Genomic DNA, 26,093 nt, shown 5'->3' with positions numbered 1-26,093 from the left:
TGTGGTCGGTCTGTTGAGCCGCTGGTCTGTAGCCTGGTCTGTAGCCTCCGAGATATGTGAGTATGTGGCGTACTGATGGACTGCAGTCCGTCTCCCTCTTCCTCCCTCTCTCCCTCCAGCCCCCAACCCAGCAGATAAGGTTAAACAGACAGAGTTAATCAAGCCAAAGACATGGAGATTAAAGAGAGACAGAGAGAGGTGGAGGTAGAGAGAGAGGGGGGGCGGTAGATGGAGAGAGAGAGAGAGAGAGAGAGGTGGAGAGGCAATTGAATTGAATTGAGAGAGAAGGGGTAGTCTGAGCGCAGACTGATCACTAGAAATAGGCGCCGATTTGGGATGTTTGAAAATAGACCGTGCATACAGTGTAGAGGTCAACCGATTATGATTTTTCAACCCCGATACCGATACCGATTATTGGAAGACCAAAAAAAAGCTAATGCCGTTTAATCGGCCGATTCTTTTTTTTAAATGTATTTATTTATTTGTAATAATGACAATTACAACAATACTGAATGAACACTTTTATTTTAACTTAATATAATACATCAATCAAATCAATTTAGCCTCAAATAATTAATGAAACATGTTCAATTTGGTTTAAATAATGCAAAAACAAAGTGTTGGAGAAGAAAGTAAAAGTGCAATATGTGCCATGTAAAAAAGCTAACGTTTAAGTTCCTGGCTCAGAACATGAGAACATATGAAAGCTGGTGGTTCCTTTTAACATGAGTCTTCAATATTCCCAGGTAAGAAGTTTTAGGTTGTAGTCATTATAGGAATTATAGTACTATTTCTCTCTATACCCTTTGTATTTCATATACCTTTGACTATTGGATGTTCTTATAGACACTTTAGTATTGCCAGTGTAACAGTATAGCTTCCGTCCCTCTCCTCGCCCCTACATGGGCTCGAACCAGGAACACATCGACAACAGCCACCCTCGAAGCATCGTTACCCATCGCTCCACAAAAGCCGCGGCCCTTGCAGAGCAAGGGGAACAACTACTCCAAGTCTCAGAGCGAGTGACGTTTGAAATGCTATTAGCGCGCACCCCGCTAACTAGCTAGACATTTCACATCGGTTACACCAGCCTAATCTCGGGAGTTGATAGGCTTGAAGTCATAAACAGCGCAATGCTTGTAGCATTGCGAAGAGCTGCTGGAAAAAGCACAAAAGTGCTGTTTGAATGAATGCTTACGAGCCTGCTCCTGCTCAGTCAGACTGCTCTATCAAATATCAAATCATAGACTTAATTATAACATAATAGCACACAGCCTTAGGTCATTAATATGGTCAAATCCGGAAACTATCATTTCGAAAATAAAAAGTTTATTCTTTCAGTGAAATACGGAACCGTTCCGTATTTTATCTAACGGATGGCATCGCTAAGTCTAAATATTGCTGTTACATTGTACAACCTTCAATGTTATGTCATAATTATGTACAATTCTGGCAAATTAATTACGGCCTTTGTTAGGAATAAATGGACTTCACACAGTTCGCAATGAGCCAGGCGGCCCAAACTGCCCCAAATACCCTGTCTGCTTGCACGGAACGTAAGAGAAGTGACAATTTCCCTAGTTATAAGAAATTCATGTTAGCAGGCAATATTAACTAAATATGCAGGTCTAAAAATATATACTTTTTAAAGAAAGGCATTGATGTTTATGGTTAGGTACACATTGGTGCAACGACAGTGCTTTTTTCGCAAATGTGCTTGTTAAATCATCACCCGTTTGTCGAAGTAGGCTGTGATTCAATGAGAAATTAACAGCAACCATATCGATTATATGCAACGCAGGACACGCTAGATAAACTAGTAATATCATCAACCATGTGTAGTTAACTAGTGATTATATTAAGACTGATTGTTTTTATTATAAGATACGTTTAATGCTAGCTAGCAACTTACCTTGGCTTCTTGCTGCCTTCGCGTAACAGGTAGTCAGCCTGCCACGCAGGCTCCTCGTGGAGTGCAATGTAAGGCAGGTGGTTAGAGCGTTGGACTAGTAACCAGAAGGTTGCAAAAACGAATCCCCGAGCTGACAAGGTAAAAATCTGTCGTTCTGCCCCTGAACGAGGCAGTTAACCCACCGTTCCTAGGCCGTCATTGAAAATAAGAATGTGTTCTTAACTGACTTGCCTAGTTAAATAAAAGGTCAAAAAAATAAAAGAAATAGAAAGAAATAAAAACCTTCCTAATATTGAGTTGCGCCCTCAGAACAGCCTAAATTTAGCGGGGCATTGACTACAAGGTGTCGAAAGCGTTACACAGGGATGCTGACCCATGTTAACTCCAATGCTTCCCACAGTTGTGTCAAGTTGGCTGGATGTCCTTTGGGTGAAGGACCATTCTTGATATCTACGGGAAACTGTTGAGCATGAAAAACTCAGCAGCGTTGCAGTTCTTGACACACTCAAACCGGTGCGTCTGGCACCTACTACAATACCCCGTTCAAAGGAACTTAAATCTTTTGCCTTGCCCATTCACCCGCTGAATGGCACACATACACAATCCATGTCACAATTGTCTCAAAGCTTAAAAATCCTTATTTAACCGGTCTTCTCCCCTTCATCTACAGTGATTTAAGTGGATTTAACAGGTGACATCAATACGGGATCATAGCTTTCACCTGGATTCACCTGGTCAGTCTATGTCATGGAAAGAACAGGTGTTACTAATGTTTTGTACAATCAGTGTACATCTTGTACACAAAACATCAAACTTCATTAAATACATGCATATGAAATATTGTTGAAACAATTGGTTTTCAGAACAAACTCTTAAAATTAATGATCAAGGAAAACAAAACCTGGATGTGAATATTGAAAGTTATTATATTTAATGAATCGCCTATATGGGGAAAATATTACATTTCCCAGAATGCACTAGTTTAACCCTCAAGTTGACCCTGAGGCCTTCAAAAAGAAGCCAAACAAATTAAATGGTTGGCGGAAATCTAATTGGCTATTCTAAGCACTTAAGGTTAAAGGTCAATTGCCCCTTAGAACCAACTTCTCTGGTTTTAAACAGCCTATGTGCCATCGATATGAGGCAGAAACATTCATTCTAGTGTCAAATATGATAATTTTGTTCATGAAGTCAGTCTCGTTCAAAACTGAGTTTTGTTAGTGAGTTCATCACAACTTACTGGAGGATTGGGTGTGGATTATGATCAAGCCCACTAACACGAGAGAAGCAGCTGTGATGATTGTGCTCTCTCTTTCCAATCATAGCAGCCAGAACCTCCAGACAGTGAGGCCATTATGCAGCACCTCAGACGTCGCCAATGTTATGTTGAAATAACCCTTGGCCCTAAGCCCTTTATGAAGTGGCCACTTGTTTGATAGTGTCAATCACTTAAGGCTGCCACTTTTTGGGGCAAAATGAGATATTTTGTATCTCACCTGCAACTTGTCCATTTTTCAAAACCCATTCGCGAGCATCTTGTGTGTTTTGATGACCTGACCTGTTTTGTAACATGATTACCTATGAAACACTGTCAGACACACACTCTGGTAATAGATAGTGAGAAAGTTGCAAAAAACAGTACCAAAGCACACACGTCACCACTCGTCAGTGACTTGATAAGCTGCTTCTGGCCTGGCTGAGCAATGCAGCTAGCTTCTACTACTACTACTACTACTACTACTCGCAGCCAGACTTTCCTGACTTGATAGATTGTATGCAGTGCACTGACTTGAGAAATTATTGTGTGTAGACTGATGAGGGAAACATTTTTTTAAATCAATTTTAGAATAAGGCTGTAATGTAACAAAATGTGGAAAAAGTCAAGGGGTCTGAATACTTTCTGAATGCACTGTATTTAGAGGTCGACCGATTAATCGGAATGGCCGATTAATTAGGGCCAATTTCAAGTTTTCACATAACAATCGGTAATCGGTATTTTTGGACAACGATTTATATATATTTTTTTACACCTTTATTTAACTAGGCATGTCAGCTATGAACAAATTCTTAATTACAATGACAGCCTACACCGACAAAACCATAACCCGGACGATGCTGTGCCAATTGTGCATCGCCCAATGGGACTCCCAATCTTGGCCTGTTGTGATACAGCCTGGAATCAAACCAGGGTCTGTAGTGACGCCTCTAGCACTGAGATGCAGTGCCTTAGACCGCTGGGCCACTCGGGAGCTTAGGTGTTCCTAATGTTTTGTACACTCAGTGTATATTTTTACACCTAACATAGAATAGAACGCATTTGAATTTCATTGAATTGAATTCTATTTCCTTTAATTCGATAAAATATTGTTTGAACATGCAACAGATTTCCTGTATAGGGGCATCACTTTCACAATGTCATTTATAGTAGGCCTACAGACTATAAAACAACTACAGGGTTGTAGTTATTCTTACTCTATAACCTACAGAGTATCATAGGGTTTAATATTGTCTGGTATTTTACAAATGTTCCATCCCGAGAGTATATCACTTTTCTCCCGGGTAACCCGGTATTTCCCGCCAAAACCGGAAGTGTAATTCAAAACCATTATAATGCATATAAATAGGCCTGTGTCTGGATTTGATTAGAGCTTTGATCGAAAATTCAAGCCTGATGCTACCTGAGCCTGATGAACAATACATTAAGTACATTTTATGAGCCCTACATTAAAGACATTTAATGAGCCCAAGCCCAAAAAAGCCCAAATGATTGTGTCGTTATCCAATACATATATGAGATAGGCTACAGCACATAACGCACAACAGAAAAACGAAAAACCCATCGGTATAGCTAGCTATATGCTCTCTTGAGTAAATACATTAAACTAGCTCCGGTAGGCTAATCTTTTTTGAGTGTGAACTGTATTACTGTACTGTATTGTATTACATGGACTGGAATTACCCACATCATTCAAACCATGATAAAGCAGGGAGAGAACTTGCTATTCTGGTGCAGCACATGAGACCTACAAAGTTACAAGTATAGGCTAGCGACTTTTATTTAAATGTTTTAATTATTAGTAGGCTGATGAATATATGCCTTTCATAATATTCCCCCTACTGTTATTAGCCTGCCTCCTCTTTCTCTCTCTATTGTTGCTTATTGTTGCTTCCTTCCTTCCTCGCTTTCAACGGTGACATTAAATTCATTTCATTGTCCTTATCGTCATCATTCTAATGACATTCTTGAATAATATAGGATAAGATGCAGAAGATTTTCACTTCACTTCACGAAGATGACTGCTATAACCTACCGCAAGCTATTCTAGTCTAGCCTTTCCTGCATGGGACTCCAAGAGCTAAAGGAGAGTTTTTTGGCTCCCTGTTGCTGTAATTTAACAGTTCCATTTCACGCCATTCTCGCAGTTATTTATCCTGGGAAAATGGAGTGGTTTGGGGCGGTAAATCCCGGTAAACCTCGGTAACTGGGTTCCCGCCAGTCAACCCTAGTGTATCTTTTCAATGCGTCTCAGCTCAATGTCCGGATTTCAAAATGTGAACAATGGAACGCCATAGGCCTACTTGTGTCTCTATGTTTGGTATCAGATGTTATAATGCTGGGCAGAAACAAAAACCTGCACGCCCTACTATAGATCTTTAGGACCAGGGTGGATGACCATTGTTGTCACGGCTGTCTTCCTCTTCTTCCTCTGAAGAGGTGTAGCAAGGATCAGACCAATACGCAGCGTGGTAGGTGTCCATGTTTTAATATAGAAAACTGAACATGAACACAAATACAAAAACAATAAACGTGAACAAACCGAAACAGTCCCGTGTGGCACAAACACTGACACAGGAAACAATCACCCACAAAATACCCAAAGAACATGGCTGCCTAAATATGGTTCCCAATCAGAGACAACGATAAACACCTGCCTCTAATTGAGAACCAATCTAGGCAACCATAGACTTACATAAACACAACCCCATAACTCTACAAAAAAAACCTAGACAGTACAAACACCCTAGACGAGACAAAAACACACAAACCACCCTCGTCACACCCTGACCTAACCAAAATAATAAAGAGAACAAAGATAACTAAGGCCAGGGCGTGACAATTGTGGTAATCTATCGTACTGTAATCTAACCCCCTTCCTCCCCTTCTGTCCTCTCTGTTACCCCAATGTGCCCATGGTTACCTACTTCAACCTACACAGGTCTAAACACACACACACATATTATTACAGTGACTAACATAATCATTGGTCAGATGAGCTGTCAATGCGGGTGCACACACACACAATGACAAACACGGACAGGCACATACACACACACCTTGTATTTGAAGGCATATTCGTGATCTTCATATGTAGGCACCCTCAGGTGACCAATAATATGTCTGCATCCCAAATTCTACCCTAGGTCCTGGTTAAAAGGGAATAGGGGGCATAGGGAATAGGGGGCCATTTGGGACACATCCTAGTTCATGTTAGAGTGGGAAACATAGCATAGCTTACTGTAAATTTTCTTCCAGCCTCCTTTTTGCCACTTGACACTCAGGAGTTCAAATGTTCAAAAGCGTAACACCCTGTGAGTTTCTCTGACATTCATGGTAATCCAAGAGCAGGGGCGAATTGACCAACTGGCAATTCTGGTAGATGCCAGATGGGCTGGACCATTTTTTTGTTGGGTGGACTGGTCGAAATTGACACACACACACAAATATATTTTTTTCTACATATAAATAGTTTCTCAACTTTCAATGTTCAGCTCAATAGCAACTAATTTACATTATATTTGATATGGCTTTGATATATGGAGTGGCGCAAGAAATGCGCACTGGGCATAGGCCTATAGGTCTCATGGGTAGTAGCCTGTCAAGTTTTTTTAGGACATTACATTTTGTGTTGGATGAATACATGCCTACTAGCAGTGGGTATTATACTGTATGTGACGCGTTTCAAGAAGCTAGACGTATGTCACACGTCACCACTTCAGAGGAGAGGTATTTGAAAAAATAAACGTTATCAAAATGGATTTTTTTGGGGGCAGAAATGCCTTCTGGAACATGTGAACTTTTATGTGCCTTAATAAAAATGTGTATGCCATCTGTAAATAAGAATAAAATTGTTAAATTACGAGCCTAGTTGGTTTAGCCATGGAAAAAGGCAGGAACCTTCCCACTAGCCATGATTGGCTGAGTTAATGGAAGGGCTGGACATGCCCAGAGATGAGTTTAGATTAGTCTACCATGTAGCACGCTTCTGTCTATAACATGAGCTGCTCAGTATGTATAGATAATCCTTGCTACCGCAGATGTTTTGAAATATATAACGTTAGCCATTGAGAACTGCATGTGTTTCTACTGCTCTCAACAACATTGCTGCCCTGAATTTAGCAGGCGCTATCGACAAAAAGTTGACTACTTTCTGCACACGGACAGTGTGAACCAGAGTGACTTGACACAATGGGCCAAACAAGCTGTAGCTAGCTACAAATAAAATAGAAAAGACACGCTGCCGTGAAGCGTTCATCCATCTATATGGGTAAGAGTGTAGGTTTCTAATTTTGTCAGAAAGTTGTTTTCATTGCAAGTTAAAGCGTACTGTTCGCTAGCTAGCAAACGTTGGCTCGCTAGCGAATGTTACGTGTATGATCTAGTTAACATTGAACCTAGCTTTAGCTGCAGATTCATACTACAGCATTTCATGCATGGTGGCTGGCTATGGCAATCTGTTTGTACTGTAGCTATGAGTTGGGATTATTGTTTAGCTAGCTAGCTAGCTAGCTACATGTCTATACAAAAGACTCCACTTTGCCAGATGATTACATGACCCATCAAGTTAGCCAGGTGTGTCTGTGGGTGATTACGGCCATCTATTATATTTCATTAACATGTGTACATGTCTAGACAATAGTGATCCATCCACTTAGCTAGATGTTGCTGGGGGATGGATATAGCGTTTCTTTCACATGACCCATCAATTTAGAAAATTGTGTCTGGGTTAGCATCTAATATTTTTTTTATATTTTGATCTGGACACTTTCTATTTTTGATATTGCTACTATGCAAATATGAAAGTAAACATTTCACTGTACCGTTTACACCTTCTGTATCCTGTGCATGTGACAAATAAACATCGATTTATTTGATATAGTGCGAGTTTACCAGAGACACTAATGTGAAGAACACCTGCACCAAAGTCATATTAGGATGTAGTCCAAGGACTAGATCATGTGTATATTTACACTACCTAACTCACTCTGTTTAGCACATGGCCTCACAGGTGAATTCTTAAAGAGATAGGTGGTCACATATTTAGAGTTAGCAATCTAGTTCATGTGTTTTGAGTATCTACTTCCTCAGGTGTTGAACCCCAAATGAATTAACCTATGATATGAGTTAGTGCACATAAAGATGTATGTAATTCATCTCTATTGAACAAAACTAAATCAGGAAATTCTGGAGTCCAATTTTGACAGTAATATATATGCATTCCTGCTTGGATGTGTTAGATTAAACAACTTTGTATTTCACTTATTAATAAAGCACTATGGATGACTTTATAAGAAGACTACTCATGATTTGGGGGAGGGGGGTAGTTGGCAGCAAGCCCAGTGATGTGGGCTGGTGTGCATACAATTCCAGGGTCATATGAGGAGTCTGTGCTCTGTGCTCGTCGTGGACCGCGCAAGCTATAAATGTAGAGAGAGAAGGAGAGAGACAGAGACGCACACACACATTACGCCGCTAATCCGCACGGAGTTTTGCTAGGAAACCCCCTGCTGCCACATGCTGCAAGGACAAGCCAGTCTCATCAGCATCAACTGCGCGCGCAAGGAAGGAGAATAGCCGAATTGAATGCAGTGGGGAAAACAAGGAGTAAGAATAGGGAGTTTGAAAGCAGTATGAGTCCTAGTGAATAAGAAGAAATAGGAAAACAAGCTCTGAGTGCTAGACTGGTATCGCATGGGGGACATGAACAGTGTGGACCCAGCTTCTACCAAACTGTTGACTTTCAACCAACGGTAAATGAACACATTTCGGTCCTTCAGCTAAGTGTTTGCGGCTACTGTGGCCTTGAAGTAGACGTGTGTGTTTATGTGTTATCTGTTGAATGCAGGTCTCCGGTGTTGTCGTATGGCGCTCGTGGCTTAGGTTACTGTCACTGCAGCATTTTTGTATGGAATGAAGAAGAAAAAAACTTATCACACCATATTCAATAAGCAGCAGAAATAAACAAACGAATGATGCTATATAGCTATTAATCCATTGTCAAAGTAAACCATGTAATTATAGTGTTATAAATCGGAACATGCGTAAAAATGAACAATTCAAACGTTTATGTAACTCATGTGTAGGCTCTCCAAATGTTAACTATATTCATGTTGCATTTCCCAACACTGAGTCAGAGACTGCTTTTGAATTATTCTCCCCGTTTTCCTCTGCAAAACGCGATATTGGACACTATTTCAACCTTTGAATTCACAAGTCGCCACCAGCCTGAAGTGGCTGAAGCGTTCGACTACATACGATACGTTATGAGAGCTTCGCAGCCCAGCCCGATGCCACCGTGACCAAACGTCGCTAAACGACAACACTATTTAAGGGGCATATTTGAACGTCGTCAATATTATGACATTTGAACTGAATTAGTTCGGCGCTATGAAACGTGTGTTGTTGTATTGATTGAGTTGTTGACTGTGGTGGTAGACAATGTCCACGAACAAACAAGAAAAACACATTCATTTTTAATCAGAATGCTTTTTAGTTCACGGTAGAATGGAGCTGCATACGCCACGCAGCGAAGCCCTGTTGAGATCATGACAGCATAAAAATAACAGTACTGTGCTCGCGCTCAGGAAAACATCAATACTGAATTGATGATATTGAGATATGTTCTCCAAATTAATTTCAATCTGTAGACTACCTACCTCTTTATGGCTCTCCCTATTCCTCTAGGAAACCAGTCAGTCAATGTAAGAATGCAGCTTCATCTGCAGTGACCAAGTCCTACCAGTAAAAAAAGCAGGATCAGGGTTTCCCTTACGTTGGCTGCCTATAAGGGTGGGATGGGGTTTGGGCAGGTGAATGCCAATACTAAGGCATATTTTTAAGTGTTAAAACATGTATCAAATCATTATGCTGGTCAAAATCAGACTTTTTTACAATTCACTTGTCTGCTTACCCTTTTTGGTGCCCTAATCAACATTTTGTTTGAGGGCCCCCATCTCGCAGGCTAAACGTTTTAGTGACTCCCCTTTTGATGAAGGGGAAAAATAAATGAAGTTTTAGAGATCATTTAGTGCAATTCCAAACATTTTGCCATGGGGCATAGATACAATGTTGCACTTTTAAAGCAAGTTTGCTGCAATTCTACACATTTTGCCATGGGGCGGAAAGAATATTTTGCAATTTTATAACTCATTTCATGCAATTTTACTAATTGTGCCATGGGGCAAAAAAGAGAAATGTTCAGTTTTGCAGCAAATTTCCTGCAATTCTACACATTTTGCAATGACTTATGCAATGTTGAGTGACTGGGTAATGTCTGAGTGACTGATTCATTCTCGCAAAATTGTCCCCCCCAAAAATTCTCAAGTGAAATTTTCTCTTGAATCACTGGTTTCGGCTATTTCAGCCACACCCATTGCTGACAGGTGTATAAAACCCGAGCACACAGCCATGCAATCTCCATAGACAAACACTGGCAATAGAATGGCCCGTACTGAAGAACTCAGTGACTTTCAACGTGGCACCGTCATAGGATTCCACCTTTCCAACAAGTCATTTGGTCAAATTTCTTCCCTGCTACAGCTGCCCCGGTCAACTGTAAGTGATGTTATTGTGAAGTGGAAATGTTTTGGAGCAACAACGGCTCAACCGCGAAGTGGTAGGCCACACAATCTCACAGAACAGGACCGCGGAGTGCTGAAGCGGGTAGCACATAACAATTGCCTGTCCTCGGTTGCAACACTCACTACAGAGTTCCAAATTGCCTCTGGACGCAACGTCAGCACAATAACTGTTCGTCAGAAGCTTCATGAAATGGGTTTCCATGGCTAAACAGCCTAAGCCTAAGATCACCATGCACAATACCAGTGGTGTAAAGCTCACCGCCATTGGACTCTGGAGCAGTGGAAACGCGCTCTGGAGTGATGAATCACGCGTCACCATCTGGCAGTCTGACAGACGAATCAGGGCATAATCCATTTTACTGACACAAAAAGATCCCACCATGTTGAACGAACAAATTGTCTGTCAACGTTTATGAAATTTTAGCAGCATTTCCTGTTTCCAGCAGCCTGGGGTGGTTTTATTAATGTGTCAGGTAATTCATCTACGTTAAATTGTTGGCTAGAAACCTGGTTAGGGCCATTTCCATGTAAAAAGCTCCGTGATTACTAACATGTGAAGGTCATAGGAGCACATCAAATTTGGTGTCAAATGAAAGCAAAGAGTACATTTTTAAAATATTTTTAAGTCATATTGTAACGATGTTCGTCTGAGGAAGAAGGATTAGACCAAAGTGCAGCGTGGTACGTGTTCATGATGTTTATTATAACCTGAACACTGAAACAAAAAAAAACAAAAGTGGAACAAAACGCAACAGTTCTGTCAGGTACTCGCACAAAACAGAAAACAACTACCCACAAAAACAACATGGGAAATGGCAACCTAAATAGGCTCCCCAATCAGAGACAACGAGAAACAGCTGTCTCTGATTGGGAACCAACTCAGGCCACCATAAACCTACAAACCCCTAGACCATTCAAAATCCCCATGGATAAACAAAAACCCTAGACAAGACAAAACCCTAGACAATACAAAAACTAAACAAACCACCCTTGTCACACCCTGACCTAACCAAAAAATAAAGAAAACAAATATAACTAAAGTCAGGGCGTGACACATATATACATTTTTCAACCATTTTCCATCCTAAAAATTAGGAATAAACAAAGGCTTTGATTTCTGGTAGAAAAGGGGGCTTAGAAAACATCTAGCAGAAAAGGTGTTAGAAATCAAAACACAATCATGTTGAAGTAAAGACCCCTGACAATTAATATCAACATTTAAATGTAGTTTTTCAGAAATTACTTGCCATCTGTAAGTTTAATAAATATTGCCTAGTGTTTTGTCATGCTGTTAATCTTTAAGATAATGTATTTTCACATTTCTCTCCCTCATGAGGAGGGAGGATAATGAAAGTTCACGAAGTAACAAGTTAAAGTAGGCCTACCAAGTAGCTATAGTGTTTTTACTGATCAAAATTTGGTTTATGATTTATTAAGTAATTAAAATAGATAATTCTGTTACGAAGTCACTAATAGAATGACTGCAACTGAACTGGCTACAATGTGAATTCATACTAGTTACAAACCACAGTTGGGCCACCTGCTACTGTCTTCCCTTCCACTGGCATACTGTTATGTTCAGCTCATAACTGTTTTATTTCTCTTTCTGTTGCGTGCTGGTAAAAGTTAGCGTATAAACAGTCTGGCCAACACCTCCCTCTCTTTATCCATGTCTCTCTTCTCTCTCTCTCCAGTTAATGTCACCTCTCCCGGCTCTTACTGACACCTACCCATGAGCCCCCTCTCTTTCCATTTACGCTAACCAGCCCCCTCACCCACTGAGCACCGACAGACACCGGATGTCCATGGACATTGAAAAGTAGTTAGAATGTGTTCATTCCAACACTGAACCAATCATAGATGTCTGTTTCACAAGTTTGGACAGCACAGAACAGTACAGTAGAACACAATACAGTAAAGTAAAGAAAAGTAGAATATAGGTCAGTAAAATACAGTACATTACTGTACAGTAGAGTACAGTACAGTAGAGCACACTAGCGTAGCGTACAATATAATTTGCTCAATTGTATTGCACTGTACTTTACAGAACTGAACTATACTGTACTCAAATCAAATCAAAATGTATTGGTCACATACACATAGTTAGCAGATGTTATTAAGAGTGTAGCGAAATGCTTATGCTTCTAGATCCGACAGTGCAGCAGTATCTTAACAGGTCATATCTAACAATTCCACAACAAAACCTAATATCTAACAAATTCCACAACAAAACCTAATACACACTATCTAGTAAAATAATGGGATAAGAATATATAAGTATAAAATATATGAATGAGCAGTGGTAGTGTCACGCCCTGACCATAGAGAGCCATTATTTCTCTATGGTGAAGTTGGTCAGGGGTGACTGGGGGTGATCTAGTTTATTTATTTCTATGTTGGTGATTGTGTATGATTCCCAATTAGAGGCAGCTGGTAATCGTTGTCTCTAATTGGGGATCATATTTAAGTAGCTGTTTTTCCCACCTGTGTTTATGGGATATTGTTTTGAGTTAGTGCACGTAGCACCTCTGTAGTCATGGTTCGTTGTTAGTTTATTGTTTATTTGTTTTTGTTACGTTTCACTTTATCATTAAATTATGTGGAACTCAACATCCGCTGCGCCTTGGTACAATCATTATTCCAGCGAACGTGACAGGCAGAGTGGCTGAGTTGCAATAGATAGTGAAGGATACAGTATACATTATATACATATGAGATGAATAATGCGAGATATGTAAACATTCTTAAAGTGGGATTATTAAAGTGACTAGTGTTCCATTTATTAAAGTGGCCAATGATATCAAGTCTGTAGGTAGGCAGCCACCTCTCTGTGCTAGTGGTGACTGTTTAACAATCTGATGGCTGTGAGATAGAAGCTGTTTTTTAATTTCTCTGTCCCAGCTTTGATGCATCTGTAATGACCTCACCTTCTGGATGGAAGCAGGGTGAACAGACAGTGGCTCGGGTGGTTATTGTCCTGATGATCTTTTTTTGCCTTCCTGTGACATCGGGTGCTGTAGGTGTCCTGGAGGGCAGGTAGTTTGCCCCCGGTGATGCGTTGTGCAGACCGCACCACCCTCTGGAGAGCCTTGCGGTTTTGGGCGGTGCAGTTGCCGTACCAGGCAGTGATACAGCCCGACAGGATACTCTCGTTTGTGCACCTGTAAAAGTTAGTGAGGGTTTTCGGTGACAAGCCACATTTTTTTAGCCTCCTGAGGTTGAAGAGGCGCTGTTGCACTTTCTTCACCACACTGTCTGTGTGCGTGGACCATTTCAGTTTGTCAGTGATATTTACACCAAGGAACTTAAAACTTTCCACTGCTGTCCTGTCAATGTGGATCCCTTTGCTGTTTCCTGAAGTCCACGATCATCTCTTTTGTTTTGTTGACAGTGAGTGAGAGGTCATTTTGCTGACACCACACTCTGAGTGCCCTCAAGTCCTCCCTGTAGGCTGTCTCGTCGTTGTTAGTAATCAAGCCTACCACTGTTGTATCGTCTGAAAACTTGATGATTGAGTTGGAGGCGAACAGGAGGGGGCAGAGAACGCACCCTTGTGGAGCCCCAGTGTTGAGGATGAGCGGAGTGGAGATGTTGTTTCCTACCTTCACCACCTGGGGGCGGCCGTCAGGAAGTCCAGGACCCAGTTGCAAAGGGCAGGGTCGAGACGCAGGGTCCCAAGCTTAATGATGAGTCTGGAGGGTACTATGGTGTTGAATGCTGAGCTGTAGTCAATGAACAGCATTCTTACATAGGCATACATCTTTTCCAGATAGGATAGGGCAGTGTGATGGCGATTGCATTGTCTGTGGACCTATTGGGGCGGTAAGCAAATTGAAGGGTGACCGGTAGGGTGGAGGTGATATGATCCTTGACTAGTCTGTCAAAGCACTTCATGATGACAGAGGTGAGTGCTACGGGGCGATAGTCATTTATTTCAGTTATCTTAGCTTTCTTTGGCACAGGAACAATGGTGGCCATCTTGAAGCATGTGGGGACAGCAGACTGGGATAGGGATTGATTGAATATATCCGTAAACACAGCCAGCTGGTCTGCGCGTGCTCTGAGGACTGTACTGAACTGTACTGTACTATACTCTGCCTGTGCTGTACTGTACTGTCATGAACTCTACTGTGCTGTGATGTACTGTATTCTACTGTGCTCTACTGTGCTAAACTGTGATGTCCAAACTTGTAAAACATAGATGGCTGTGATTGGTAGAGATTTGGTCTGGTTCGGATCAACCAAATTTGGTCTTGTTTGGGGGTGGCCGCATTAGAATACTAGCCAGTGTGTAGAATAATACCCAAACATGCAAAGGATAATATTGAATTGTTCTACCTTTTGTGTACCTATTCAGGATGCATCATAATTATACATTTCTGTAGAGTACTGATCAGGGACCCATGATGTCATTCTGTTACCATCATTCTGTTACTGGGTGTTAATCCACTTCACTTACTGTAGTTTTATAACCAAAATAGATTTTTTTCCAGTTCAAGGTGCCGTGTCATAGCTGACATGCCATTCTTTCTGCAAACATCTTCGAATCTTAATTAGTAGATATTTAAGAGAGCTTTTGGAATGCCTACAAAAACAGATTTTTAAAAAACAGAGGGATATTTCTGTCATTCTGTTACCAAACTTTACATCTGCACTGTTCTTCCGAGTAAATGTGTTTTCAGTCAAATGTTCAGTGGAAATTGTTAGAGTTAGATTGTTAGAGTGTGCATAGAGTTATATGGTTTGTTTTTAATGTTAAAATCAATGGTTTTTGTTTGGCATTAAAAAAAAATCGGGAGTCTCAGCATCATTCTGTTATCGTGGAATTGCCCTTAGTGACTGACATAACAAGAGAAACTGCTGATGCACAACCACATTTCGAAATGGCACAGTAAGTTCAAACAGCAACTGAATTCCTAAAAACTTGGCCTGGGGCCTGTCATGCCAAATAGTGTCCCCCTACCTCACAATGGGATTCCAGAAGCTACTAGCATCCGTTGCTATATCAATGGTGCGGTGGACTAATGCGTCGAATTTTGGAGATCATTAAAAAGATGCTATTAGTCTTATTATGATCATTTTTTGCCTACCCATAGCTCAGAAATACAGCAGTACACTTGTTGAATATAATGCAACGACACAACAGACAGTTGAATAATGTTTAACTCACAAATACCAAAAGGGATTTACAACAATTCATTAATTAAATAAACACCCTGTGGAAAAAAACAACCTGGCAATATTTAAGATTGAAATATGAAAAAGGTGTTTTTTGTGGAACAGGTGTGTCATGAACTTGTTGATGTTATTTAATATACCCACATGGCAGTTATAGACTGAAATACATGAGTATAGGCTAACAACATATAAACAATAAAATACAATTTTGTTGAGAAAACAGAAGCATAAATTACAATCTCAGTTCTGGCATGTGGGATAGAGAAGAGGTGGGTGCTATAGGTGGTTCTGCCAGCCACATTCCCTCAACAGGCAGCAAGTCCCAGAAGGTTGACTTGAAGAGGAAGACTGTAAAGTCCAGGCACAGCTGTTCTCTTTTCTCTTGGAGTGTTTGCAGTGCTAGTGTATGTAGTGCATCTGTGTATCTCACTGTGCCCAAGATGATATGTCAAGCACAGGTCCTTAGCAGATTAGATCAAACCACATGACATTAACAGTAGCTGTAGATGATGTAATAAAAGTGGGATCTTGGAGGGTAGTCGATCATGGAGGACATCAGGTTGATCCAGGTCTGGAGAAGGGATACGGTAGGCGTCTTAGAGCATGGCAGATCCCCCTAGTTCTTGAAGAACAGAAGCAGAGTAAAAGGGAAAGAGACAGAGGCATGGAAGGCTGCATAAAGAAAACAAACAGGTTACAGGTAGATCCAGGCCAGGTTTAATTGTCCCCATATTGCTTACACCTATCCAATCCGCTCAGGTCTACACACGTGTATAGGGTGTTAGGGCTAGGGGTTGATTTAGGATTCAGGGATAAGCTCTTTCTCAATTGATCTTGCTTAGATTCCTCACGTCCTCTCTCTTCACCTCCTTTTTAAAACGGATTGGAGGAGAATATCTGAGGTTCCTCGCTTGTAAGAGAAAAAAGACTGTATTGTTCTTAGGTTGCTGGTTTGGTTTGGGCGTGTTCGCCGCCGGGCGTCAGTCAGAACGCAATGGTGGCAAGGCACAGTGAATGGTTTTCTTGAAGATTACTTGGAGGAATAACAGTATATAACAGGCAGAGTATGTACAGTGCTATGGGTAGATCACTAGCAAGGCTACTGCGTGTACCACTGATGCATGACTATGGGTGTGGAAGAGTGAATGTGTGGTTTCTCTAGGAGAGAGCAGAATACAAAGTGCCATTAATATCAGGATAACATACATAGAAATACAATGACACCACTTACAATATAAACCTATAAAGGCATCACTATAACCGTGTTACTACATATAAAGGGCTTAAACTAAAGCACCACAAGGTGGCAGTAGCAACACATTAATGACTAATTAATGACGTCCAGATATGAATGATTGAATGGATGGAATATGACTAATTCCTACAAGAGCCGTGGAAAGGGTGGGACCCACATTCAATTTCCAACGTAACATGCCCCGATGCCATCTTAGGCTTGACCAACTAATAATTACTAACTCTCTTAACAGGCCAAATACACTAAAAAGGCACACTAATTTTGCTATAATACTCAAAATCGTGTGCATACACGAATACAATACACAGTGTACTGTAAGAGCACCCTTCTAACTGAATTGACTGGTATGACCACGACCCGTCATCCACTACGAAATGAATACCACGGACGGGCCGCACATGTTACAACACCACTGCAGTAATAACCAAGCCTGTGTCTGTGTGTAACAGTATAACTTTAGTCCGTCCCCTCGCCCCGACCCGGGCGCGAACCAGGGACCCTCTGCACACATCAACAACAGTCACCCACGAAGCATCGTTACCCATCGCTCCACAAAAGCCGCGGCCCTTGCAGAGCAAGGGGAACCACTACTTCAAGGTCTCAAAGCGAGTGACGTCACCGATTGAAACGCTATTAGCGCGCACCACCGCTAACTAGCTAGCCATTTCACATCGGTTACATGTGCAGTGTTTTGCTACGCTTTTAACACGTCGGAGGGTATATCCGTGGACAGTGGACGGTTCTGAAAATAAATGCATTGCTTGCATCACCGAGTGGTGGCCAGGAAATGATTAAATCCAATTGTTATATGCTACAACCCCCTTCAAATCAAAACCAAACATGGATGTCAATGTTTGTGCGCACACGCTCCATTCTACTTCCTGTCTGCAGCGACACGTAAATAAGTTGCACGACAGGTTAGTGTTACACTGCTAAACCGAAATACAAAATCTCGCTCTAGAAGCTGGGCTAAGTAATATTCAAGATATGTCACGTTTTAGATAGAAAAGTACACCTGTCTGAGAAGTGTTAGTTTCTTGAGTAGGGGTACGACTGGAAGTCGAAGTCGGAGAGAAAGCAGCCAGTGGTCAGACATCGGAGGGAGGAGGGGTTGGAGTCGAGTCGAGTGGGCAGGATGTTGGGCAATCGGATGTCACTAGACACAGGATTCCGTCTGGAGGAAGAGGAGAGATCCAGTAACGTGATGAGGAGAAGGAAGAGGAAGAATCAGGAGACCGGAGGTAGTGAGATTGAAACAGAAGGCAGAGATGATTGGTTTTTACATCATCCAGATATAAAGAAAGCCATTTGGACGATTGAGATGTTTCCCTTGTTTGTCACTCACCGTTTACTGATTGACATGGTTGAAGTTGCGCTCACTGCAGTGATGGTATGGATTCCAGAGGAATGGGGCTTTAATAAAGAACGGCAACATACTGCGTGTAATTGAGACATTGCGCTAATAAAGAAGTTCCATTATCTGATCATTCATCGTGCAATGTAAACAAATATCTTGCCTCCTGATGTGATCTTTGAAAGCTCAGCTCGCATTTCTGTTGTTGTTGGAAGGAAGTTGTTTGACAGAGGCCCACACCATGGCATCCTTGTATGGGACAAAAAATATAAAGGATCAATGACCTGTCATGAGTGTAGTAATTCCGCAAGAAATCAATTCATTTACACACATACATTGGTATTCAATAGGTACTGTTATTGCTAAAATAACCTCACTGCAACAGGATTTCCTATGATCTACTAATACAGGTCCTTCCCCTTGTGCATTTCCTTGGTATAGGCCTGAATAGGCCTGGCCTGTAGTTTGAAACCACTCTAATGGTAGACCCAGGTACATTCTGATCACTCATGGTGACCAGAAGATTAATTCATGGAGTTCACCTTTTAATATTTTACAGCTGATATAACACTTGTCATAACACTTTTCATAGGCTACTTAGTATAAGAGATAGCTATTTAAATCAACTAAATTTCTACAAACTCAAATAATACTATACAAACAAAGCTTAGCCTAACTAGCTAGCTAGCTAAACAAAGAGATTTGGAAAAGTGGTCTTACCTCACAGTAGTGTTTGCATCCATCGTTTGCTTACAGCATGCTCATGCTAGCTAAATCAAGGTTTGCAATCAAGTTTTGCAAGCAAGTAAACATCAATGACTATGCATGGGTCATGTGTTGTACTTTATCCACCAATAATCTGCGAGATTTAAAGCTAAAACATATCTTAAATAGCGTGAATAACCTGTAACAATGATCGCATTTTCCCCTGTCTTTTGACTGCGCGCGCTTCTCTCTCCGCAAGCCTCAGAACATAACAACCAGCATATCAACGGACGCTATCGATTTTTTCCTTTCATTACGTAGCCCTGGCAGAATTTGGCAAGTTCTAGCAACGGCCTTAGCCGGGGGGGGGGGGGGGGGACTATTTGGCATGACAGGCCCCCTAGCGGTGTATGGTACTTATGGCTAGGGCTGGCCCTGATTCTTACAATGTGCTTTTGAGGTGCAGGAATGAAAAATGATAGGTGTTCTGAAAAGTTTTTGGTCCTCCCTCATTAGTGAGTCTACATAACCTTTGACTTTTCACCTCTGGGTTCACACCTTGACTGACTGTGTGTGATTGGGCAGTTGTCACGTTCCTGACCTGTTTTCTGTTAGTTTTTGTATGTGTTAGTTGGTCAGGACGTGAGTTTGGGTGGGCAGTCTATGTTTTCTGTTTCTATGTTGGTTAATGGGTGACCTGATATGGTTCTCAATTAGAGGCAGGTGGTTTTCATCTCCTCTGATTGAGAATCATATTAAGGTAGGTGTTTTCACTTTGTTTGTCGTGGGTGGTTGTCTCCTGTGTCTGTGTCTGTTTGCACCATACGGGACTGTTTCGTTCGTTCGTCGTTTTGTGTAGTCATTTTCCTGTTCGTGAGTTCATTGTGTTATGTAAGTTCTTATGTTCAGGTTCGTCTACTCCGTTTGTTGTTTTGTTTAGTTTCAAGTGAAGTTCGTGTTTTCGTCTTTACTTAAAATAAATCATGTCATATCAAGACGCTGCATTTTGGTTTAATCCCTGCTCCTCCTCTTCGGATGAAGAGGAGGAGGAACGCCGTTACAGAACCACCCACCACAACAGAACCAAGCAGCGTAAGTTCGAGCAGCGGCCGAGTAATCAGGACTCGTGGACTTGGGAGGACGTATTAAACGGAAAGGGTTGCTACACATGGGAGGAGATCCGGGCTGGAAGGGATCGCCTCCCATGGGAACAGCTGAAGGCATTGAGGAGAGCAGAGGCTACCGGAGAAAGGAACCGAAGCTATGAAGGTACGCGGCTAGCAAGGAAGCCCGAGAAGAAACCCCAAACATTTCTTGGGGGGGGGCTAAGAGGTAGTGGGCCAAGGGCAGGTAGGAGACCTGCGCCCACTTCCCAGGCTAACCGTGGAGAGCGGGAGTACGGGCAGACACCGTGTTACGCAGTAGAGCGCACGGTGTCTCCTGTACGTGTGCATAGCCCAGTGCGGGTTATTCCACCTCCCCGCACTGGTAGGGCTAGATTGAGCATTGAGCCAAGTGCCATGAAGCCGGCTCTACATATCTGGCCACCAGTACGTCTCCTTGGGCCGGCTTACATGGCACCAGCCTTACGCATGGTGTCCCCGGTTCGCCTACATAGCCCGGTGCGGGTTATTCCACCTCCCCGCACTGGTCGGGCGATGGGGAGCATTCAACCAGGTAAGGTTGGGCAGGCTCAATGCTCAAGGGAGCCAGTACGCCTGCACGGTCCGGTATTTCCGGCGCTACCTCCCCGCCCCAGCCCAGTACCACCAGTGCCTACACCACGCACCAGGCTTCCAGTGCGTTTTCAGAGCCCTGTTCCTCCTCCACGCACTCTCCCTATGGTGCGTGTCTCCAGCCCAGTGCCTCCAGTTCCGGCACCACGCACTAAGCCTCCTGTGCGTCTCCAGAGCCCTCCTTCTCCCCGTACTCTTCCTGATGTGCGTGCCCTCAGCCCGGTACCACCAGTTCCGGTACCACGCACCAAGCCTCTTGTGCGTATCCAGAGCCCTGTACGCACTGTTGCTTCTCCCCGCACTCGCCCTGAGGTGCGTGCCCTCAGCCCGGTACCACCTGTGCCGGTACCACGCACCAGGACTACAGTGCGCTTTGAGAGCCCAGTGTGTCCTGTTGCTGCTCCCCGCACTAGCCCTGAGATGCGTGTCCCCAGCCCGGTACCACCAGTTCCGGCACCACGCACTAGGCCTAATGTGCGTCTCCAGGGTCAAGTATGCCCTGTTCCTTCTCCCCGCACTAGCCTTCAGGTGCGTGTCCCCAGCCTGGTACCACCAGTTCCGGCACCACGCACCAGGCCTACAGTGCGCCTCAGCCGGCCTGAACTGCCCGTCTGCCCAGCGGCGCCTGAACTGCCCGTCTGCCCAACGGCACCTGAACTGCCCGTCTGCCCAACGGCGCCTGATCTGCCCGTCTGCCCAACGGCGCCTGAACTGCCCGTCTGCCCAACGGCGCCTGAACTGCCCGTCTGCCCAACGGCGCCTGTACTGCCCGTCTGCCCAACGCCGTCTGAACTGTCCGTCTGCCATGAGCCTTCAAAGCCGCCCGTCTGTACTGAGCCTGCAAAGCCGCCCGTCTGCCATGAGCCTTCAGAGCCGTCCGCCAGACAGGAGCAGCCAGAGCCTTCCGCCAGACAGGAGCAGCCAGAGCCTTCCGCCAGACAGGAGCAGCCAGAGCCTTCCGCCAGACAGGATCAGCCAGAGCCTTCCGCCAGACAGGATCAGCCAGAGCCTTCCGCCAGACAGGATCAGCCAGAGCCTTCCGCCAGACAGGATCAGCCAGAGCCTTCCGCCAGACAGGATCAGCCAGATCCGTCAGCCAGCCATGAGCAGCCAGATCCGTCAGCCAGCCATGAGCAGCCAGATCCGTCAGCCAGCCATGAGCAGCCAGATCCGTCAGTCAGCCATGAGCAGCCAGATCCGTCAGCCAGCCATGAGCAGCCAGATCCGTCAGCCAGCCATGAGCAGCCAGATCCGTCAGTCAGCCATGAGCAGCCAGATCCGTCAGCCAGCCATGAGCAGCCAGATCCGTCAGCCAGCCATGAGCAGCCAGATCCGTCAGTCAGCCATGAGCAGCCAGATCCGTCAGCCAGCCATGAGCAGCCAGATCCGTCAGCCAGCCATGAGCAGTCCAGCCAGGATCCGCCAGAGCCGTCCAGCCAGGATCCGCCAGAGCCGTCCAGCCAGGATCCGCCAGAGCCGTCCAGCCAGGATCTGCCAGAGCCAGCCAGCCAGGATCCGCCAGCCAGCCAGGATCCGCCAGAGCCAGCCAGCCAGGATCCGCCATCCAGTCCGGAGCTGCCCCTCAGCCCAGAGCTGCTAGTAATCCAGAACTGCCCCTCAGTCCAGAGCTGTCTCTCTGTCCGGAGCTGCCCTTCAGTCCGGAGTTGCCCCTCTATCCTGAGCTACTTCTCTATCCTGACCTACCTCTTTGTTTCGAGCTATCTCTCTATCCCGGTGCTGTCCCTTGTCCCGGTGCTGCCCCTTGTCTCGATGTTACCCAAAAAATTAAGTGGGTGGAATAGGAGGGTGGTCAGTCGTAGGGGGAAACGTAAGCTGGGATTGACTATGGTGGGGTGGGGACTTCGCCCAGAGCCTGAGCCACCACCGTGGTCAGATGCCCACCCAGACCCTCCCCTAAACTTTGTGCTGGTGCGCCCGGAGTTTGCACCTTAAGGGGGGGGGTTATGTCACGTTCCTGACCTGTTTTCTGTTAGTTTTTGTATGTGTTAGTTGGTCAGGACGTGAGTTTGGGTGGGCAGTCTATGTTTTCTGTTTCTATGTTGGTTTTGGGTACCTGATATGGTTCTCAATTAGAGGCAGGTGGTTTTCATCTCCTCTGATTGAGAATCATATTAAGGTAGGTAGTTTCACTTTGTTTGTCATGGGTGGTTGTCTCCTGTGTCTGTGTTTGTTTGCACCATACGGGACTGTTTCGTTCGTTCGTCGTTTTGTGTAGTCATTTTCCTGTTCGTGAGTTCATCGTGTTATGTAAGTTCTTATGTTCAGGTTCGTCTACTCCGTTTGTTGTTTTGTTTAGTTTCAAGTGAAGTTCGTGTTTTCGTCTTTACTTAAAATAAATCATGTCATATCAAGACGCTGCATTTTGGTTTAATCCCTGCTCCTCCTCTTCGGATGAAGAGGAGGAGGAACGCCGTTACAGCAGTGGGTTTGATTGGGCATGACAACAACACTACATTTCTAGTCCTGGTCTGGGTATAGGGTTAGGGACCAAGGTGTCATCATCATCATTATCATCATCACAACCACCATCATAATTGTATTTGTTTTATTGATAGAAATATAATCTATTTACTCAAGATTATTCTAGTCATTATTTTTCTAGGTTTTCATCATCATTATAATCACAGTCACTGTTGAGTAGGCCTTCGTCACAAAACGAATCCTACTGTCAGTCTATGATCAGTAGTCCCAACATGATTGTAACAGGCCCATCTGAAAAACCAGGGCTTCTGCCAAAGGATCCAATTTCCAATCTTTGTTTTTTTCGAACAGAAATCAATTCAGGTCACACTGTGCTGTGCTGTGCCATCTACACCCCTTAGACACATAAACAACACACTCGTAACATTGCTGACTGTGTCCCGATTTAAGGAGGTGGACGTCCTTCCCATCACACAGACACACACACAAACAGTAAATTGGGCAGTGCAGCATAAAACGTGTATTCTATGGAGGTTACAGGTAGGGATTAAACCCTGTTTGTGTTTGCAGCTGTAAAGTTTGGTAACAGAATGACAGTAAAACATAAATGTTTTATCTGTTTTTGTACGTTTTCCACACACACACATACAAACACAGTTTAACCCTTACCTCTAACCTCCATAAAATACATGTTTTATGCTGCATTTTCCAATTTACCGTAAACCCAGTGATGAGGGGATGGCAGGATAGAGGTATGGAAGGATGAGCTTTTTTTCATTAACCTAAAGTGGATGAGTGAAGGGCAATTGGTTGGGCCCCATCCCTTTATCATCCCCCTCCAGGACACACCCGCTCTCCCTGCTTTTTTTCATCCCACTATCCCTCCTTCTCTCAGAGGAGAGGTGAAGGACAGGAAAGAGTAGACATGAGAAAAAAACAAGAGAGGATGTTGGATGAGTCTATTACAGATGAAGGGTATTTTCTTTAGAAGCAGACCCCACCCTTTTCTACAGAGGGGGAGGGGGGGGGGGGTGACACATACTGAATATATTTACCCATAAGCATGGCCACACAACCATTATGACCCCTATTCTAAATTCATATCCACCAGTAGGAGAGATGTTGACAAATCAACTCAGACATACTCATAACATTATGTTTATGTTCACAGATACACTCATCTCCCCAATTGTATCACTGTTGTGTCACCAACAGGTCATATCTCTCGCCACACACACACACACACACACACACCGCCAGAGAGATGCTGTTGAAAGGGACACACACACACACATACATAACATAATCACTCACTCACCGTTACCATACACACACAGCATAATGCAGATAATAGGCAGGCCTGTCCATGGTGTCAACACTGCAATCAGACCTTTCACTGTAGTGCATGGTAATGGAACAGCAATGATCGGCTACTCACTGAGAGGGCAAGACAAACACTCATACAGGACACACGCACATACATTCTGTGCAGCTAGACAAACACTCATACAGTACAGAGAAACACACACAAACTGTCAGACGGAGAGATTATCTCACACTATCCTGTCCTCTTCAACCTCTAAGTAGACCTAGCAGCACTTTGATGTTATCCAACACAGTAGGATGACAGCACAGCAACATAGACACCATCCACCCTGTGACTGGCTCTCATTGTCATCCACCACACTATTGTACTGAAATCCTTGCTGCATCTCTTAGTATTTCTCTGGAAAGTATAGTTGTAGGAATACCGGTACTATGCAATATATAGGCATTTCCATGTAAAAGGACCCATGAGCACCAACATGTGAAGTTCATAAGAGCATAACAAATTGGCTGTCAAATGAAAGCTAAGAGTCTCTTTTTAAAAATGTATTAAGGCATATATACAAAAAATATAAACGCAAAATGCAACAATTTCAAAGATTTTACTGAGTTACAGTTCATATAAGGAAATCAGTCAATTGAAATGAATTCATTAGGCCCTAATCTATGGATTTGACATGACTGGGAATACAGATATGCGTTTGTTGGTCACAGATACCTATAAACAAATGTAGGGGCGTGAATCAGAAAACCAGTCAGTATCTGGAGTGACCATCATTTGACTCATGCAGCATGACACATCTCTTTCTCATAGAGTTGATCAGGCTGTTGATTTTGGTCTGCGGAATGTTGTCCCACTCCTCTTCAATGGCCGTGCGAAGTTGCTGGAAATTGGCGGGAAATGGAACACGTTGTCATACACGTCGATACAGAGCATCCCAAACGTGCTCAATGGGTGACATGTCTGGTGAGAAAGCCATGGAAGAACTGGGACATTTTCAGCCTCCAGGAATTGTGTACAGATCCTTGCGACATGGGGCCGTGCATTATCATGCTGAAACATGAGATGATGGCGGCAGATGAATGGCACGACAATGGGCCTCAGGATCTCGTCACGCTGTCTCTGTGCATTCAAATTGCCATTGATAAGATGCAAATGTGTTCGTTGTCCGTAGTTTATGCCTGCCCATACCATAACCCCATTGACACTCCAGCAAACCGCACGCCCCACACAACGCTATACACGCTGTCTGCCATCTGCCCGGTACAGTTGAAACCGGGATTCATCTGTGAAGAGCACACTTCTCTAGTGTGCCGATGGCCATC

The 26,093-nt window shown here is 43.5% G+C and overlaps 1 protein-coding gene across 5 annotated transcripts in view; it reads left to right on the top strand.

Moving 5' to 3' along the window:
• LOC139551721 (GTPase-activating Rap/Ran-GAP domain-like protein 3) overlaps positions 1 to 26,093 on the top strand; it is a 179,309-nt gene that overhangs the window by 38,676 nt on the left and 114,540 nt on the right. The window contains exon 1 of one of the 5 annotated variants that reach the window (XM_071362998.1): positions 8,565 to 8,941. The exons of the other annotated variants lie outside the window; for them this stretch is intronic. Coding sequence (XP_071219099.1) covers positions 8,883 to 8,941 — 59 coding nt within the window. The 5' untranslated portion in view covers positions 8,565 to 8,882. Of the gene's footprint in view, positions 1 to 8,564; positions 8,942 to 26,093 lie in introns of those variants that run through there. 5 annotated transcript variants of the gene reach the window in all.

This window comes from Salvelinus alpinus, chromosome 24, assembly GCF_045679555.1.
Source record: "Salvelinus alpinus chromosome 24, SLU_Salpinus.1, whole genome shotgun sequence".
NCBI lineage: Eukaryota > Metazoa > Chordata > Actinopteri > Salmoniformes > Salmonidae > Salvelinus > Salvelinus alpinus.
The sequence above is the reverse complement of the archived record's forward strand: the minus strand, read 5'-3'. Positions and strand labels throughout refer to the sequence as shown.